Source organism: Hyperolius riggenbachi, chromosome 5, assembly GCF_040937935.1.
Source record: "Hyperolius riggenbachi isolate aHypRig1 chromosome 5, aHypRig1.pri, whole genome shotgun sequence".
Lineage (NCBI taxonomy): Eukaryota > Metazoa > Chordata > Amphibia > Anura > Hyperoliidae > Hyperolius > Hyperolius riggenbachi.
In genome coordinates, this window is record NC_090650.1 from 29,727,159 (window position 1) to 29,747,845 (window position 20,687).

Consider the following 20,687-nt stretch of genomic DNA (forward strand, 5'->3'; position numbering starts at 1 on the left):
AGCCTGTTGTCATAATAATTGCAGTACAGTGGACAGCTGTGCCTAATGAGATTTGCCTCAATTGGTTTTGATATATCTGCCACCATGTCTGGTGCATCTGCTGTACCTTTATGTGCCATATATGGAGCTTATGATCTCCTTGGAGGACGCATGATGCTTTTGCCATATATTGTGGACAGCTAGTGAGGAATTTAACCTATAGGCAGGTACTTGCTGTATGTTTACAATTACTGCATACAGAACTTGCTTTTTCTCATGTGAGTACATGGTTTGTGATGTGTACAGTGAAAATGTGATGCTAGTAAAGGTGTTCCTGCGCAGTGATTCTGCATCAATAAACCACTGCTGTTCAGTGCTTCCCACTTGGCTGCCACTCGTCTCTTCTACACAGCCTAGAACAGACTGCTCACTGGGCATGATTAATGAGATGCAAATCATTTCTCCTAGCATTTACATATCATGCAAATTATGATATTGGGCGAATCAGAATAGCTTCATGACCAATTCTATCGATACACATACAAGCTGCATAATATTTACCATATTGTTCGGACTGTAAGATGCGCCTGACCATAAGACGCACCTAGGTTTAGAGGAAAAAAACCAGGGGAAAAATATATATTCTAAACCTGGTGCATCGATGGTAAAGGGGGATTGTGTGGATTATGCCCCCTTTGTACCTCATGCCCCCTTGTACCTCTTGTGTCGTCCTCTGTCCCCTTGTCTCCTCCTCTGTCCCCCTTTGTGTCCCCCTTGCGTCCTCCGCTAAGCCCTTGTGTGTCCCCCTGTGTTCTCCTCTGCATGGGCACAGTACAGGGAGTCCCTGACATTGCGGCGGGTTGGAATTTGGTATTGGCAGGCGTTCACAAGTCAGGAACTCCCTGCATTTAGACTATAAGACGCAGTGACTTTTTTTCCCCCCACTTTGGGGGGAGAGAAAAGGAGTCTTCTAGTCCAAAAAATACAGTATATGGAATTTGAATGCTGGGAGAAATTATTTGCATCTCTTTGAACATCCCTACTGCTCACTTGTAGCTGAGGAATATGTCTGTATCGTGATCATTCTTGAAACGCACACCTAGAACAATCAACAGTCCTCCCAGGTAACACACTCGAGCATCTGTATGGGCCTGTTGACAGTGGAAGTCTAAGGGTGCGTACAGTCAACCGATTTTAATTGCCCAATTTTACCACCTTCATGTATTATGCGGATGAACAGATTTTGAATACTATGAAAAATGTGTAGGTTGGCTTTTATACTACATGGAGGCGGTAGAATTGGATTTGTATTCGCACCCTTATAGGTACTCAAGGAGTGGCTGCCCTGAGGAAATGCATAACTTTCTCTGATAATTGACAGGTTGAGGTGCTTCTCTGTATAGGACCTACTCACAGCTGTTTTTTTTTTTTTTTTGTCATCAGGCATAATAAAACATAGCTGATTTACTTACCCGGGGCTTCCTCCAGCCCCTTGCAGCTGACATGCACCATGCCACATCTCTGATCGCAGCCACCAGCCCGGGATTCACTCCATGTGCAGAGGCTGACCTCAGCTACTGCGCCTGTGCGAGCGCTGCTGTCAATCTGGTCCAGTTCTGTGCCTCCGCAGTACGCCGCGGACAACGTGAGCTTGATTGTCAGCTGTGCTTCAAGCAGACACAGTAAGGACGACCTCTAGGTCGGCCTCTGCACCATGCGGGGACCTGGGCCGGCGGCTGCGAACGGAGCTTTCAGAGTGGGACAGACAGCTTCATGGGGAGAGGAGGGGGTTCCTGTAGGTTGGGAAAAAAGTAATCTGAAAATGCCCAGCCATTAGCTTGCCTCCCGCATGCATCCTGTTGTAGGAGATGCCTGTAGAAACATGACATTGCCAAGAATGATGATTTGGGCAGTCTGTACACACCTTAAATGTCTGGGAGTACTGAGTGTTCACGTTGCAGTTTCCAGAGTTTGCTCTCCTTAGGCAGATTTGTGCAGTCATGAGCGCTGTAGGTTTAAATTTCCAGTGGCATATAAACATCTCATACTGGCTGGTAAGACCATTAACCTGTGTTTATGATATGATTTTCCTACAGTGTGCAGATTATGTGTGGTGGAAATGAATTTGTGGGACTCATTTGTGGTAATCTTTGTTCCAGGGAAGTGTTGTGCTTGGGGATTCTGCTCATTGCGAAGACTCAGTTCGGCAATCTATTGGCTCCACTGTGCAACCAAATGCAAGAGGGACACGGATGCCTTCTTCCCAGACAACCCTCAAAACCCCCTCAGGGGTTGATCTGTGTGACAGCTTGTGCAACACTCCCGCCCCATCTCCACAGAGCTTAGATAAACAGGTAAGACGATTTAGATCTTTAGCACCGAACAGTGTGAGATTTATCTGTCATAATGCAATTGCCTATTTTACCTCTAGCAAGCACACAGATTGTCTTTCACATATTAAAGTGCACGTTTATTGGTAATGCACTGCATGTAGTGTTATGATGCCACAACCCGTGATATCGCAATGCTCGTGCTGCACTGTGAGCATTGCATAGGTGGTGCATTGCAGTGCGGTAAACAGTTACACCACAACGCACCACTGGGAATGTGGCCTAAATCCTATTCTAGGGCTTCTGGGTTATAAAGGGGTTCCCTTTAGAAACATAAAGCCATATTTTGGATCGGTGTTGCCAGATAGTGCAAGAAGCCACAGCCGTGTGTGTACGAGGCTTAAAGTGAACTGAAAGGCAGAGGGCGTTTCACTTACCTGGGGCTTTAAATGCAACCAGTTAACAGACCCAACACCATACCCCCCCCTCCGGAGCCTCTATGTGCTTGCACCGTCACTAAACGACGCTCCGGTCCCCCACTGCGGCTCAGTTTCATTCTTCAGCGGCTGGCCAATCGATTTCTCTCCTGCCACACCTCCACAGGATGCTCCTGGCAATGGGAGCGTGATCGAGGATGCATGCGGCCAGGGCTGCAGTAGCCATTGGCTGGCCAGTCGCTGAAGAACGGAACTTAGCTGCGACGGGGGTCTGGAGGATCGTTGAGTGATGGCGCTGGCACAGGGCAGATGCAGGGGGCTGGTAGAAGCCTAAGGTAAGTGAAACTTTTTCTTCCTTCTGCTTTAGGTTCACTTTAAGCAGCCTGAGTTAATGTGAGGGAAGTATAGGAGCCGACAATATTAGCTAGTAAACTATCTGACTTTTCACCTTGCACGCACGCACGCACGCACGCACGCACGCACGCACGCACGCACGCACGCACGCACGCACGCACGCACGCACGCACGCACGCACGCACACACACACACACACACACACACACACACACACACACACACACACACACACACACACACACACACACACGTTGGAAAACCATTTTCTTTGAAATTTGAGTTGTGTTTTTGTTTTGTTTTTTTACCTTTTTGCCAAGTTGTAATCTGAATCTCCATTTCCCTTTTAAATTTGTGCTATTGTGCCACTGACACATTGTAAATTGCCAGCGATATTGCAAGCAGTGTGCGATTTTATTGAGCTTTTTTAAAAGTGATTTTTTTTCCCTGCGCTGTACGCTTGGAAAAGCTTTTCTAACCACTTTTACAGAACGATTTGTTTTTTACACTTCCTGACGTTAGTCAGGAAGTGAACTCTTTAGCCCGGAAATGAATAAACACAATGTATACTACCTAATAATCAAGTGTACATGCGTCCTGTCCGTCTGTCGGTGCTTTTGTGCTACTGCGCATGTCCAGCACTGACAGTCGTTAGGACAGGGCGGCTGAGCGGGCGGACGAGAGAGTGTGCGACCCACGGGCGCAGCAGGCGGGAGCGCGTGTGATCGGTGGGTGCGCGTGACAGACCTAGAGCGCGTTTTCAAACTGGCTTAGGTCACTAGTTTATTCATAAAAGCACTCAGTAAATCGCTATACAAAGCTATTCAACCGCTTTGCGTCTTCCCTATACCTTCCATTGAGCCAAAGCGCTCAGAAAATTGTACAGGCGCACACATGTGAACACTCTCTCATAGGAAAACATTGCACAAGCGCTTTTAGGGCAATTTCTAAAATCGCCAGAGCATTAAAACAAAAAAAAAACACTCAGTGGGAACGAGCCCTTAGTCCATATTTTCTATTTGAGAATTGGGTTTACCTAAAAAGCTTTAGGGCTCGTTTCCACTATAGCGAATCCGCATGCGTTGTCCGCATGCGGATTCGCACAGCCAATACAAGTGGATGGGCCTGTTTCCACTCGTGTGTTGTGCGGAGCATTTTTGTGTGCGGGGAAAATCTGCACGGCAGACCCCTCAGAATTCGCCTGCGTGTGGAATGCAGGTGAATCGCACACAATGTATTTAATAGGGAAATCTCATGCGTTTCCCCATGCGTTTTTTGCCGCGATTTCGCATAGGTACCCATGTTAATTCACACAGGCAGTGACATGGTTAAAATCGCATACTTACTACCCTATGCGAAATCGCGGCAAAAAACGCATGCGGAATCGCACCCGCATGCGATTTTGCCTGCGGTGATTCGCCGGCGATTCCGCAACGCAATAGTGGAAACGAGCCCTTAGACTTCAAGTGAATCTCCGGACTAAAAATCGACTCAGCAGCACTGAAAAGGCTTTGTGTTTCTTTAACAGTTTCACGGCATCAGAACCTTGTTTCCCTTATACAAGCTCATTTTTAGCTGCACAGAAGAAAACTGCCTGGGCTTTTTTCCCCTGATGCTGTGCAAAGCATGATGGGATTTCTGATGTTGTTGTTCTTCTGCTGTTTTGGTGCAATTTTTTTTTTTTTTTTTTTTTTTTTACACTTTGAATTTGACATTTGAAGCCTAGCGTGTGCAGATGGGAGGGGTAATCAGGACACAGGATAGTTGGAACTGTGTCTCCTGTTTCTTGTCACCTCCTTTCAACCAAAAAGATGGCTGCCCCCATGACAAAGATGGCAGCCCCCATGAATCACAAACATTTGCATGTTCTTTTAAAACAGGGTGGGTAAGAGATTATATTGCCTATCTATTCTAATTAACATAACTAATGTAACTTGATGACAGTATGTTTGTTTAGGCTGAAGTTCCCCTTTAAACCCTCTCCTTTTAAACCTATTTAAAAAGGTGGGCTAATTCTGTCTGATGAAATAGGGCAGCAAAGCTTGCCAGACAAGGGGCATATTGTGCATATTTTTCTGCAGTGGTTAAGGTGTATTTGTAAGCTTAGTGTCTCTCTCCTTCCCAATCAAATGTGCTTGCCTAGATCAGGTATGTCTGTGAATGGCTAGAATTTAGGTCACCTTGGAGATCAGTTTTTGCAGCTCTGCTTGTGGTATGGTAGCTGTGTTAAAGGAGGAACACCTCAGATATCTTTTTGTGCCATCAGTTGCATTCATGTCAACTCGGTTTGTTCAGGTTATTCGCTTATTGATAACCTTATGACTTGACCCTCGCAAGGGTCAGCTTTACAAGAGATTCTTCCATTGAAGTAAGCAATTGGCTATTGCAGAACCTATCATCCAGTTGCTGCTTTATCCCCTTGATTTAGCAGGAAGCCTTGTCCTCCTGTACCTCGCCATTGGAACAGTACCTGCTGTTTAGCTGAACCCAAGATGCGCTAGTGTCATTAGGCGCCAGATTTGTCGTTTGTTAGATGACCAGCAAAAACCTACTGTGTGGGACTTGACACCCTTACCAGGGATAAGGCCGTATTATACATGCGCAGCTATGAAAAAGCCGCCGGGAGACTTGGGCGCAGGATACAGCCGGTATATAGCTAACCCTGCTCCTGCACAACTCCCGGCGGCGTTAATTACTGTTCCCCCTCCAGGTCCATGTTGATGGTAGGGAAATACGTAATTCGGCTTCCAGTGATTGCTGGAGGCCGAATTACAGGGTTTTAAAGTAACTTAAGCTCCGTCTTCTGACGGCGCTGAAGTTGCTCACTGTGTGCCGCTATAGCCGTAATTCCTATTACGGTCCTTGGTGGCGCCGGCTGCGCCCAAACCTCCTGCGCTGGATTTCTAGTGTTCGTTATACACAGCCTCACCATTCTTTGTATCCTGCTCATTTGAAAAAACTAGGCAGTAGAGTTTGTCAGCCGTCCTGCTCTTAGTACCTCCATGGTAACAGTGAGTGATTGCAGAAGAAGCGGTAACCATGCCAGCTTGGTCTAATGCCTGGTACACGCCAGGCAATTTCCATCGGACGGATCAAATTGATTATTTCCGGCAGGTCTGATCTGATTTCCAATCGTTTCCTGATCAGTTTTGTGATCAGAAAAACGATTGATAATCAATCTGACTTATTGGAAATAATCAATTCAACCCATCTATCTGATGGGAAATTGCATGATGTGTAAATGGCAATATCCTTTTCTAGAACCTTGACTGTATAAGTCAGTCTCTGATTCAGTGCAGACCTGATGGGTTGAGGGCCTGGCTACACTAATGTACCAGGAAATACAATATAAGGACATAGGGCTGTTAACAGATCCCGGGGATTCTGCAGTGTCTGCAGCAGAGCACATTCATTTGTCCCCCGGCAGCTCCTTCTGTGTCCTGTCTCCATCCCGCTGTCCTCCTTTTTCCGGAGGCATGTACATAGCCACCAGGACACGGGAACAGGTGCACAGGTGGGGATGGAAAACGCAAATGCTATGCATGCAGTGAGCTATTTTTTGGCTATTGAAAGTTGAACTGGATGGATAATTTTAACTGGTTGATATTGATTTTGTGCACACACTTGTACAGCATCGATCTGCTTATAACTTTTTTTATTTTTTTTTATTTTTTTTTATCAAAGTGGAATTTCCCCATAGAGCAGGGCTCAGGAACCTTTTGACTGAGAGCCATAAACGCCACATATTTTAAAATGTAATTATGTGAGAACCATACAATGTTTCAAACTGGGACAGTAGGGCTTACGGCCCTGTTGCCATGGTGATGTGTATACAGTTTATCCACCAGGCAGCGGCAGTATTGAACACATCTTCAGCTTCTCTTGGGTTTCATAAACATCGGCAATTTCCCCAAGAGCCAGAGAGTAGAAATACCGACTATCAGCTTGTACAATTAGCTAGCTGACTTGGGCGTTGGTTCACTCTGTATGAGGAGATCCCCGAGATCTCGTCCTACTAATTCACTGGACAAGGTCCAGGGTGGGACAATTGGAGCAGCCGTTCGTTTTGGGTTAGCGCGAGTAAGTATTAGTAGCGTGCCTACTTTGAAAATGTTACTTGCGATGCCACACTAAGCTATGCTGCTTGAGCAGTGTAGCTTAGTGAATCAACCCCTACTGATTTGTGTGTGAGCCACATGTAGCCATCAAAAGAGCCACATCTGGCTCCCGAGCCATAGGTTCCCTACCCCTGCCATAGAGAGTGCTTTAAAGTTTTGGGGTTTTTTTTTGTTTTTTTCTTAATTTTCCTGTTTTTTTTTTTTGTTTTTTTTTTAATAAACCAGTGTAGTAGGGCCTCCCAAGATTTGTGTCACCTATTCAGTTGCACGTGACAAGAATGTTCAGGCTGGCTGCATGCTCAATGTTTTGTCAATCAGTGGCACTCATCCTTCCTCAGTGGTGGATGCAGAGGACTGCGATATCTCTGGCTCTGTAACAAACTATAGTTTGAGTATTCTATTAATGATTACTGCATTTTGAAGGCAGTAGTGACATCATTGCCTTGAAGTCTGCATCACTCAGTTACTTGGTTGAGCCATCTTCTTTTTCCTTGCCTGCTTTGAAGGTGGTATCTTTTAAAGAGACTCTGAAGCAAGAATAAATCTCGCTTCAGAGCTCATAGTTAGCAGGGGCATGTGTGCCCATGCTAAAACGCCGCTATCCCACGGCTAAACGGGGTCCCTTCACCCCCAACCCCCCCCCCCCCCCCCCCTGCAAAATCAACGACCAACTTGGTCGTAAATTTTGCTCTTCCTGGAGGCAGGGCTAACTGCTGCAGCCCTGCCTCTCAGCACGTCTATCAGACGCGCATCGCCGCCTCTCCCCCGCCCCTCTCAGTGAAGGAAGACTGAGAGGGGTGGGGGAGAGGCGGGAGGCAGGGCTACGGCGGTTAGCCCTGCCCCAATGCGGAAGCGCTCCCCCGCTGTACGGAGGGGATTTGGGGGATCAGGGACCCCCGTTAAGCCGCGGGATAGCGGCGTTTTAGCAGGGGCACACATGCCCCTGCTATCTATGAGGTCTGAAGCGAGATTTATTCTCGCTTCAGACTCTCTTTAAAGAGGAACTTTACCAAATATAACTTAATGAATAAAGTAGCTTTTGTTTATTTTTTCTTTAAACATTCATTTATAAATTATTCAGCTCCGATAGTTGCCTATTGTGACCGAAGTGCTGACATTTCACAACTCTTTACATAGTGCAGGGACGTAACAATAGGGGCTGCACCCTCTAGGGCCCGCTCAGGGCCATTTTGGGGGGCCGGATGGGTCGCAGCATGAGGCTACGGCACTAGCGTGAGGCACTGAGAGATCGGACCTCCATGGTGGATGGAGGTATGTGTTCCTGCCCGCTGTGCTGATGCTGGAGGGGAATGCTGAGGGGAGAGCCCTAGGTGTGGGTGGGGCTGTCCCCCCTCCCTGCTGATGCGTGTCCAAGCTCTCCCCTCATGCTACGACCCCTCTGGCCCCCCAAAACAGCCCTAAACAGGGGGGCATCCAAACTTTTTCAGGGGGCCCGGTGATTTCTAGTTACGCCCCAGTCCCTTAGATGGACTGTCTTTTGCCTTGCAGTCATACACTGTCAGTCCTAGTCTAAAGGTCCGTACACACGGGCCGACTGATGTCACCTGTTGGGGGATATGGACCCGATCCCTTGGCGACATCGCTGGGCCGATGCAGTGCAGACGTGGAGTCGGCTTTAGTGCTGACGTGTTCTATTGTTCATCGGAGGCTTCTGTACACACATCGGATAATCAGCTGAGGCAATTATTGGCCGCCTCAGCCGTCAATTCAGGGAAAGACAGTTAATGTACCTGTATCTTTATGGGTTGTGGGACGAAACCGGAGTGCCTGGAGCAAACCCAGAAAAGCATGGGGATGACATTGCATTGCAGATGTGCAGCCCCTTGTGTAGAACATTGTTTCAGACTAGGCAGGAACTTTATCTCAAAGTAAGCCAGCTACAACTTTGACTTTTTAGAATTTGAATTTTTTTTTTTTGTCCTGTACATCATGGGAGCAACTTCATGCTTTATGTGAACATTCAAATATTTTTTTATGGAGAGCCATATATGTAATGCAATTCTAATTTGCAGAGGAATAGACGTGCTACAGTACACCGTTAAAGAACTTCTTTTTTTTTTACTCACCTGGGGCTTTTTTTTCAGCCCCTCGTAGCCGTCTCAGTCCCTCGCCGCAGCCCTCGTCCTAATTGTCCCCGCTGTCCGTCCGCAAAGATTGGGGCCATTCGGGTGGGGTTGGCTCTTCTGCATGCTCACGTCGTGTACTGCGCCTGGGCAGTAGTTGTGCTCAGTAAGCACCAGATAACGTGGTAGGCGCAGAAGATCTGACCCCGCCAGGTCCCTATTATTGTGGGCAGCCAGCGGCGACACGGAGGACCGGGACTGCGGCGAGGGGCTGGAGGAAGCCCCAGGTGAATTAAAAAAAAATTGATTTACTATTTGGCATTGGAAGTCCTTTAAAGAGAAACTCCGACCAAGAATTGAATTCTATCCCAATCAGTAACTGATGCCCCTTTTACATGAGAAATCTATTCCTTTTCACAAACAGACCATCAGGGGGCGCTGTATGACTGATATTGTGGTGAAACCCCTCCCACAAGAAACTCTTTGAGTACGTACTCCTGGCAGTTTCCTGTCTGTGAACCTTGCTGCATTGTGGGAAGTAGCGGTTTACAGCTGTTTCCAACTGCCAAAAAAGCATGCAACAGCTACATCACCTGCCAACAGTAAAAATGTCACCATGTAATGTCAGAATGTAAATCTAGGATTTAAAAGATCTTACAATGGGCAAACACTGACTAAATCATTTATACAGAATTATTGTAAAAATTAAGTACTTTTTTTTTTATTACATTATTTTCACTGGAGTTCCTCTTTACGTAATGGAGAACCGGGGCCATTGAAGTACCAGTCGTGTTATTAAAAACACTTTTAAAACATCTTAAGATAAATTTAAAAAAGTACTACTACCGGTTTCTTTTACTGAAATATTGGCCCATACCCCACATTGAAAGCAGGAATCAACTGGATGGTGCTGGGAGAAGCAAACTTTAGGTTCCAGGGAACAGCCAGACTTCCTGCGTTGTTGAGGCAAATGCATGCTTCTTCATTAAACGCTTTGCATTCTCTGCCAAAATGCTTATGGTTACCCTGGTTACCATGTAACTGTGCCAAAAACTAGGCTGCACACAGCACTTTTCTGTAATTTGGTTCCTAGCTGTCTGTTAAGAGAGAATTCGGATTGTCACAAAGTAATATGCTAGTAAAACTAGGCTTTTATTGTGGCTCTCTAAAATCCATCTAAATGCAAAGAGGGTGCACCTTTTTGCATTTAAATGACTTTTAAAGAGCTATAATAATAGCTGTGGTTTTACTAGCAGATTATATAGTGCCAATCTTCATTTATTTTCTCTTGATGTATGATGGATTGACCTGTCTGAATCATGGCATTCTCCACCCCCGCATCCTCCTCCTGGTTTTAGAACATATAAGATGATTATGAATTCCACTTTCTGTGACATTTCTTCTAGTGACTAGAAGAAAGTGACATTTTATTTTTTCTAGGTCACTTTGCAAAGTGTGTAAAGGGCCTTCTTCCTGCAGCCTGTGAGTATGTAGACCCTCCTTCCTCCTGCATCTCTTTAACCTCTTGACGACCAGCTAACGCCGATTGGCGTAAACTGGTCGTCTGCGGGTCACCATGGAAACGGCCGCCTTTCCATGTCAGTTCACGGAGGGTGTCTCCGTGAACAGCCGGAGAGCCGCCGATGGCGGCTCGCCGGCAAAATGTAAACAGGCGGGGAAGAAATCCCCGCTGTTTACATCATACGGCGCCGCTGCGCAGCAGCGCCGTAAGGCAGATCGGCGATCCCCGGCCTCTGATTGGCCAGGGATCGCCGGCATATGATAGGCTGAGGCCTATCCTTCAATGCGCAGGACGGAAATCCGTCCTGCGCAGCACACAGGGGAAGGGAGAGGGAGGGAGCTGGCGAGAGGGCGGAAAGCGCTGAGGAGGGGGGCTTTGAAGAGCCCCCCCCGCTAAGCAACTGCAGCCGGCGGCGATCAGACCCCCCCAGCAGGACATCCCCCTAGTGGGGAAAAAAGGGGGGTAGTCTGATCACCCTGCTGCACTCCTGATCGGTGCTGCGGGCTGTAGAGCCCACGCAGCACCGATCAGTGTAAAATCCCCTGGTCGGCAAGTGGTTAAAGGGAACCTTAACTTTCCTTTTAAACAATACCAGCTGCATGTCAGTCTTCCTGATCTCTTTGGCAGCAGTAGTGGCTAAATCACTCACCTGAAACATGCATGCAGGTAATCCAGTCTGACTTCAGTCAGAGCACCTGATCTGCATGCTTGTTGAGGGGCTGTGGCTAAGGGCTCGTTTCCACTATCGCGAATCTGCATGCGTCCAACGCATGCAGATCCGCACATGTAATACAAGTGGATGGGCCTGTTTCCACTGTAGCGTTGTTGAGGTGCGTTTTTTTCAGCGTGAAAAAAACGCACAAAAGAGCCAACGATTTCGCCTGCGTCGGGAATCCGTGCGAATCGCCGCTAATGTATTTAATAGTAAAAACGCATGCGTTTGTTACATGCGTTTTTACCCGCGATTTCGCGTGCGATTTCGCACCTTTTTCAATTTTATTTAGCCCTGGCAGTGTCATGGTTAATTTCGCATGGCACCCTGCCATGCGAAATCGCGGGTAAAAACGCATGTGGAAACGCATCCGCATGCGTTTTTACAAGCGTCGGAATGCGGCCGAAATCGCGTCGCAACAGTGGAAACAAGCCCTAAAAGTATTAGAGACACAGGATCAGCAGGAGAGTCGGGCAACTGGTATTATTTTAAAAGGAAAAGGCCATATCCTTCTCAGTTTAGGTTCCCTTTAATGTGTACCTGAGATAGGCGATTACCAATAAAATATACATACCGGAGGTTTCCTCCGGCCTGATTGCTCCCTCTGCGTCCTTCTACCTCTCTATTCGCCTGAAAATCTGTCAGTCGGCACTCTTGTCGCTGGGAGCATTCTGTGCCTGTGCAGGCACAGTACGCTCCAGGCAACACTAACACGGCAGGAGCATGCACAGTTGGCCCTGGACCGGAGGACATTGCGGGCGAACGGAGAGGGAGAAGATGATGGCGTGGGAGCGATCAGGCCAGTGGGGGCTGGGGGAAGCCTCCGGTATGTACTGTATATTTTTAATACTAATCCCCCATCTCAGGTTCTCTTTAAAGGATTTACGAGGCGAAATTACTAAATCACTTGCCTCACCTTTTAAGGCACGGAGGACGCCGTCCGCGCCCTCCGTGCCGATCCGCCGGGTCGCCACGCTCATTAGCCCTCCGGGCTGGCTGGCTACCCCACGGCCCGGGTCGGGCTCTCTTGCCTCTCGTAAAATGGCCGCTTCCTCTGGCCGCGGCTGCGCAGTCCGCCTGGCCACGAGTGCGGCTGCGCAGCTCTAGGGCCAATCCCTCCCCCCCCCCCCGATCCACGCTACGTGGCGTGGATCGGGGGGTTGGCCCTAGAGCTGCGCAGCCGCACTCGCGGCCAGGCGGACTGCGCAAGAATATAATCTGAACTCCCTTTAGTGGGAATGAAGCCAGAAAGCCGTAATTTGCTGGTTTCCAATCAAATTCCACATCAGGTGACACTGCTGTCCAATTGGACTGCAGGTTGTCACCTGGGTATGCTTCACTGGCTGGCCCGCAAAGACCTCTACATCATTTTATGTATACTCCAGCCCCCCAGCAGTCTGAAGTATGTTGACCTGGCCCTCGACCCAAAACGTTTGGGAACCCCTGCTAATAACTTGCCAAGATATATTAACTCACACTTAGTGTGCTTTTCTCATCCCCGGGGTTCGTATTCCACGTTTGGTCTTGAAATCCCCACCCCCAGTGTGAAATTGGGCCCTGGGACTTTTCTTTCCAAACCATAGGTGCAAAGGATGCTGGGGGATTGATATCATAACTCCGCCCCTCATGTCCATGTGATCTAATCTACACAGACATCTGAAATAAGAATGATAGCAAACGGACATAAGACAGGCTGCAGCAGTTTTCCACACTGTGAAAAGAGAAGTAATTTGATCCAGGCAGACAGCATGGGAGGGAGGGGCAGAGACATTAACCAGGCTGAAGAGGTGGGTACAATGCTTTCAGCTTCAGGAGGAATAAATAAGTGTTACTTACAGATATAAATATGAGTCTGTGTTCTATCCAATACGATGTACCAGATGTAAACTTTATATGTTCATCTAACTCTACACAGTGGATAGATGGATCTAGATCCAGACCTTTTTTTTTAATAAAGTTGATCATGATGCTTTAACCTCCCTGGCGTTCAATTGCCCCAGGATTTCTGTGCAAAAAATGATCTAATTTTCATAACTTTTTTTTTTTTCCCTGTAACTTGCCAAAATGTGTCAAGCAAGGGTCTAGTATACAGTGCAGGAGAGTATCGATGTGCATGTATTATTATTATTATTATTATTATTATTATTATTAATTGTATTTATAAAGCGCCAACATATTACGCAGCGCTGGGCATTAATTTAGGTTACAGACGATATTTAGGGGTGACATACAGCAATATGACAATACAGGAATACAAGAAAACCAGATCACGCAGCACAGTATGAGTACCAGGTAATGCTTAGTCAGTCACTGGAGGGGAGCATGGAGATTAGGCAAGTTAGGTTCACTCAAATGCATAGCATGGGTGCACAGTAATGGAGGTGCATGATCAGGTAGGACACAAAAGGAGGAGGACCCTGCCCAAAAGGCTTACAATCTAGAGGGAGAGGTGTGGACCAGAGTTCAGCTGTGTGTTTAGAGCAGGGGTCTCAAACTCAATTTACCTGGGGGGCCGCAGGAGGCAAAGTCAGGATGAGGCTGGGCTGCATAAGGAATTTCACAATCGCGGCGCATCACTGCCTCTGCCCGCCCCTCTCACTCTTCCTTCACAGAGAGGGGCGGGGATCCGTGCGGCTATTGACGTCAGGAGGGGCAGAGCTGAAGCTGAAAGCTCTGCCCCTTCCAGGAAATGCCGGCGGATGGTCCCCCGGGCGATTTGGGGGCTCTGCTGCCCTCGTTTAGCGGCGGATTACTTGGGAGCACTGAAGCGAACTATAAGGAAGCTTTTGCCGGCGAGGGCCACAAAATATTGTATCGAGGGCCGCGAGTTTGAGACCCCTGGTTTAGAGCAATTGTGAGGGGTGGTAGGCCAGAGTGAAAAGGTGAGTTTTGAGGGCCTTCTTGAAGGTGTTGAAGGAGGGGGCTGCTCTAATGGGTGGAGGTAGAGAGTTCCATAGTGTCGGAGCGGCTCTTGAGAAGTCTTGGAGGCGTGCATGGGACTGGGTGATGCGGGGGACGGTCAGGCGAAGTTCATTGGAGGAGCGGAGTGAGCGGCTTGGTGTGTATCTCTGAGTAAGATCAGAAATGTAGGTTGGACAGGTTTTGTGGACGGATTTGTAGGTCAGACACAATATCTTGAATCTGATTCTGGACTGGATAGGAAGCCAGTGGAGGGATTCACGGAGGGGATCCGCCGTGGTGGAGTGATGGGAGCAGTGGATAATTCTGGCTGCCGCATTCATGATGGACTGCAGTGGGACTATTCGGGTCATAGGGAGACCAGACAGAAGGGCATTGCAGTAGTCGAGGCGGGAAATTATGAGGGCAGGGATGAGGAGTTTGGTGGTGGCAGAGGTCAGGAAAGGGCGAATCTTACAGATGTTACGAAGGTGTAAGTTGCAGGACTTTGTGAAGTTTTGGATGTAGGGAGTGAAGGAGAGTGTGGAGTCCAGGGTGACACAGAGACAGCGGGCTTGAGAGGTAGGGCGAATGGTAGTGTGGTTAACAGTGACTTGCACATCTGGGAGGTCCAGGGATGACTGGGGTGGGAAGATCATAAATTCCGTTTTGTCTAGATTTAGTTTCAGGAACCAAGCGGACATCAAGGAGGAGATGGCAGATAGGCAGGAGGAGCCCTTGTCCATGGTAGTGGTGGATAGGTCAGGGGTGTGGAGGTAGATTTGGGTGTCATCTGCATACAGATGATAGTTAAAACCCATGGAGGAGATAACCTTGCCAATGGAGGATGTGTATAGGGAGAACAGTAGGGGGCCAAGGACCGAGCCTTGGGGGACTCCCACTGAGAGGTGGTTGTGGGTGGACGAGGACTCATTGAAGGAGGTCGTGAAGGAGTGGTTGGAGAGGTAGGATGAAGGCTAGGTCAGGGCGAGATTGTGAATGCCAATGGATTGGAGGGACTGGAGGAGTAGGGGATGATCTACTGTATTAAAAGCTGCTGAAAGGTCGAGGAGAAGAATGGGCTTCAGTACCCCTTTCTCAAAGCATAAAGGTAGCTGCTCTCTGATTTTCCTGTTCGATTCATGGCTGGTTCACTCCTTATATGTCAGAAATTAATGCCCCAACATGCTCAGCCAATAGTAATATCAATTGTTTTTTGGGACAAAAATCAGTCGATTATCGATCGGACCAGACAGAAAATCTCAATTGGTGCAGAAGCGGTGTTAGATTGAAGTGTGTGTGTGTGTGTGTGTGTGTGTGTGTGTGTGTGTGTGTGTGTGTGTGTGTGTGTGTGTGTGTGTGTGTGTGTGTGTGTGTGTGTGTGTGTGTGTGTGTGTGTGTGTGTGTGTGTGTGTGTGTGTGTGTGTGTGATATCACTTTCCGATCAGATGAACATCAGAGAGAGCTGCAGTTTTCTCCCCAGAATTTTTTTTCCAGCCAGGTGGCATGAAAAAGTAGCCGGGTGGGGCCTGATGAGAGAATGCAGGTCTGACGCTTTTCTGTGTAACGCTGCCTGCAGCATAGGTTGAAGTGAGCTGATGATAGCCGGGCGCTCCCCAAAACTACCCGGATGGAGCACCCAGCTAAAAGGGCCAGGGGAGAACACTGTTTTTTTTTGTCATATTGGAAGGCAATCCATTGTGTGCTACCTTAGTCTTCCTGAACTCCGAGGGATGTGAAGGCTGCAATATTTATTTCCTTTTAAGCAATACCAGTTGCCTGGCAGTCCTGCTGACCATCTGCATCAAATGCGCTTAAGACCTGTACATACATCCAACAAAGTGCACAACCAACACCACGACCTTTCCGATCAGCAGGAATGCCATGTACTGAGGAGGACCAAATGTTTGAAAGACTCTGTCTGCATGTGGGGTTAATGTGGCTCTGTACAATGTAAAGCTATAGGCTTACATCTAGCAGTTCTGGATGCAAGCCTGGCTTCAGGGGGCATAAAGAGATTATTTGCATATTCAGTAGCGGTGCATTGTGGGTAACCACAGATGTGCACTTGAAGCTGAATTATTTGTAAATTCCGTCTGTTTTAAAGGAACCAGATTTCAGACAAAGAAAAAGACCTATATACCTGGGGCTTCCTCCAGCCCCATCCCCTTGGATCGCTGCTGCCCTCCGATGTCTGCAGCTCCAGCACCGTCAGGAGCCACACTACGCAGAAGTGTGCTCTTTGCGTACCTCTCCAGCAGCTGCTGGAGAGATGCGTGAAGGGCGCACTTCTCTTACGCCAGACTGGCTCTGACTGACGGAAGTGCGGGGACTCTGTACCGGCGCTGCAGACAGAGGACTGCAGTGTGGGAGCGATACAAGAGGATGGGGCTGGAGGAAGCCCCAGGTATATACATAAATCTTTTTCTTTATCTGAGCTCTGGTACACTTTAAGAAGACAAATCAAACTATTGCTGTGTGAATGTCATGATACGACATTGTCTTTGCTTCTGCATTAGTGCTTTTTTGTGATTTGATGTTTATATGTTTTTTGTTTTGTTTCTGCATCACTAAATGCATTGTATTCCTTTCCATGATGTTCATGTGCTAAATCGGGATGTGATCGCAGCAAATCAGACCTTTTGATAATCAGCTGATCAAACACATCACATGCTTCTCCATGAGTTCTCCTAGACATAACAGTCACTAGCTTATGGTGGGTTTTTTTCATACAATCTTACCATTTCTATGTAGTATAAGGGAACTGCTTAAACTATCCTTTCAGTATATTCTTAATTTACCCTTATACTACATAGAAATGTTAAGATTGTATGAAAAAATTGTACCATGTATGGCCACCATTAGAAGTGTCAGGGCTACTGGTATAGTGATGTTGTGTAATGCAGGAGTATGTAGTGAGTGTATAATCTAAAAGTAAGGAGCCGGTCCGGTTACTGGTGTAAGGGCTGACACCCACCAGGGCATTTTGGCGGTGTTTTGGAATTGCCACAATTGCTGGTGATTCCAAGAAATACATTGATGCCAATGTATCTCTAAATGGGTCTTAACCCACTAATACGATTGCAATTAGTTAAACACAATCACAGGACTTGCAACATTTTGAGAACATTTGTGCTTTAATGCGAAGTATAGAAGTGCTGCAAAATTGCTTTGAAAAGTGATTTTTCAGTGTTTTAAGGGGGTGAGCGTAAATGTAAATATTTATACGTAACAGGGGTCTCTATGTCTGGCTTCTGTCGGTCCTCCTAGGATGAGATGCTGACTAGCTTTTACTGGTGAAAATAATGATCCTTTTCTGTGCTCTTTTTATAGAGTAAATGATTGAATATCTGTATACAACATACCATTCTGCATTATGAAATCTTCTTGCCTCCTTTCTTATAGTGTTCCCGCCTTATGCAGTCTGTTGAAAATGTTGCGTGTCAAAATCCACCCACCACACCAGTGTGTGACTCCCCTGGATCCCAAAAAACATCTCGTCAAGTCAACGGACTCATAAATTGGTTAGTGTTTTTCTAATTCCCTGTGACATGTTTGGCTGTGAAGCGTGGGGGAGACGGGCACCTCTCCGTGACTTGCTTCTCTGCATATTTAACTTTCACCGGAAGGTAACTCCTTACTGTGTGCTTAGCTTCTCCTTTTCTACCTCAGTCCCATTCATTGGCATTTCTGCTGCAGTGTTATGGAGGCTTGTATCATGATTTGGGAACTTCGTTTGATGCACACAAATTGTGACATGGAGCAGCTTTGTGTATTATACAGCACATTGCTCTGTCTTTCTTTTTTGTACTAGACCATGACTTGTGGGTTGGCAGTGTACAGCTTGAGTGTTTCAGCTGATATGGTTCTTGTGAAGTGTAATGTATAGTGTATAAATAAAGCTCTGTGAAAAGCCCCCCCCCCCACACCCCCTTACAACCTGCACAAATAAAACTTCCATCATGTTTGGTTAGTGCTACATTTGGACTGTAAAAATTAGGCTTTGTGCTGCTTCGGTGTTGAAAATAATGGTGCTTATTTTTCCCCAGACCCCCAACACCCTACGGACATGAAACTGGTATGGTGTGGTGGTGTTTTTTTTTGGTTTTGTTTGTTTTGTTTTTTTTTGTGCTGCTTGAATCCTCATTTTATCTTTTGTAGTTTTAGAGACATTCAACTTTATATAAAGGTCAAAAGTTCTTGCAGGCTCTGCGAAGTTATAGTGAGGCTGACTGAACGGTTGACCTAAATAAAAACTTGAATAACTCAATCTACAAAAGATAGAATTTATATTTTTGCAGCAAAAACATCACTACCTACCCAACCATACTAACTTCATATCCATGTGCTGTTGTATGGGGGATGGGTGACGTCAATGTATAGGGGGGAAAATTGTGCTTTTCTTCAAACCAGAAGCAGCACAAATCTTAATTTTTTTTTTTTTTTTTTTTTTGTAGCACTAACCAAACCTGATGGAATTTTTATTTGTCCTGATTGTAGGAAGGCCTGCTTTACAGAGCTTGTAAGAAGCCTGAGTGTTGGCCCTGGCATTACTTTCCACTCCCATAGGTCAGTTTGTCACGTTGGACTCTTGATGTGGCTCTTTACCTGCAGTATTCTGGTCTGCTCTGGGTTTTTTTTTTTTGTGTGTGAATGAGATCAGTAGCTGTGATTTGATTTTTGTAAGCCTCCTGAGGCTGGATAAGTGTGGTTTCTTCAGATTTTACTCATAAATCTGCATGGGATAAAACTGTGACTGTAGAATTTCTAGTATGGAGAGTTGATTAGTTTAGAATCCTTTAAGTAGTTTTTACACTGCAGAGTTTTCTCACAGCTGGTATCTTAATAACAGTCCTTGCGGCAGGCTGGAGTTATGTCATCAGATTGTCTAGACCGGCTTTGTGACGTCCTGAATTCTGTTCATCTGGAAGGTTTTCCTTTAGACTGTGTGGGTAAATCTGGAAAGCTCAGACTTGGAGATGACGCGGTTTCTACAGACTTTGTTCCAGTAGACATAATAAACATTTTTTTGTTAGGTGTTTGCACTGATAGGTAGCCTCTCCAGTGTAGGGTATATGGGGTAGTCATGTCATTGTGTCTATGATCTGAAGGTAGAATTGTCAGGTATGGAGGAGTCTTTCCAGCACACAATTTGTGAACTTTCTTTGCACATATCCAGAGGACTACCTATGTTAAGGTGGCCATACACTGGTCGATTTGCCATCAGATCGACCAACAGATAGATCCCTCTCTGATCGAATCTGATCAAAGAGGAATCGTATGGCTGCCTTTACTGCAAACCAGCATGAAATCGATTCACCATCTGTGAAGCTGCCGCCGCCGCCCCCCTGCATACATTACCTGATCAGGCTGGCGCAAGTCTCCCTGTCTCTGCTGTCTTCTTCTCCGCGCTGGGCTCCAGCTTCATTTCACTTCCTGTCCGGGGAAGTTTAAACAGTAGAGGGCGCTCTACTGTTTAAACTTCCTGTCGGGACAGGAAGAAGTGAAGCCTGCCGGAACCCAGCGGAGAAGGAGCAGCGGGGACACGCGCCGGCGGAGCAGGTCATGTATTGCCGCTAGTGTCGGTCGTCGGAAATTCGAACGCCGCTATCGACTTACTCCCGTCCCGCTGGCATTCGAGCGAAATCTTCCGGACGAATCGACAGGAACGATCGATTTCGGAAGGAAATAGATTGTTCGGTCAGCGTTTGCGCACAGATTTCACAGCAGATTTGATCAGTCATCGAATCTGCTGTATATCGGCAGGAAAATCGTTAGGTGTGTGGGCCCCTTTAACTTCTTGCTCTCTGGTTCTTGCCCATTAATGTATTGGTAAATGCTGCTAGTATGCATTTATATAGTGCTGACACGTTTTCCAGTGTACCCCTTCACTAGCTCTACTTCAGGGCTCTGCATCTTATCAGGATTTTCTCATTATGCTATCACTACCACCGTCTGGGGCTGTTTTGTGTTTTTTTATTTGTTTTTATATCCAAAGCATTCGGAGGAATCCCATAAAATGACCTACAAACTCCATGTGGATGGAATCTGGACTGATAAGATTGAATATACTTTACCATTAGTTGTGGGTCCTAGTTTTTTCCCACAGAGTATATGCACTTATCCAGGAGACACAGTCTTCCCCATAGCATATATGCCTTCTTGTAGTTTTTTGGAAGCCACAGCCTTGCCAAAAGGGGTTTATTCCTTTTACTCTTCATTTGCTTACTACCTTCTCCAGGTGGCTCTTATT

The 20,687-nt window shown here is 46.8% G+C and overlaps 1 protein-coding gene across 1 annotated transcript in view; it reads left to right on the forward strand.

Annotated features, from left to right (window-relative positions):
- Positions 1 to 20,687, forward strand: part of LOC137518063 (KAT8 regulatory NSL complex subunit 1-like) — a 111,755-nt gene that overhangs the window by 55,237 nt on the left and 35,831 nt on the right. Inside the window, exons 3-4 of the mRNA XM_068235300.1 lie at positions 2,139 to 2,333; positions 17,840 to 17,958. Of these exons, the coding sequence (XP_068091401.1) occupies positions 2,139 to 2,333; positions 17,840 to 17,958 (314 nt within the window). The remainder of the gene's footprint in view (positions 1 to 2,138; positions 2,334 to 17,839; positions 17,959 to 20,687) is intronic.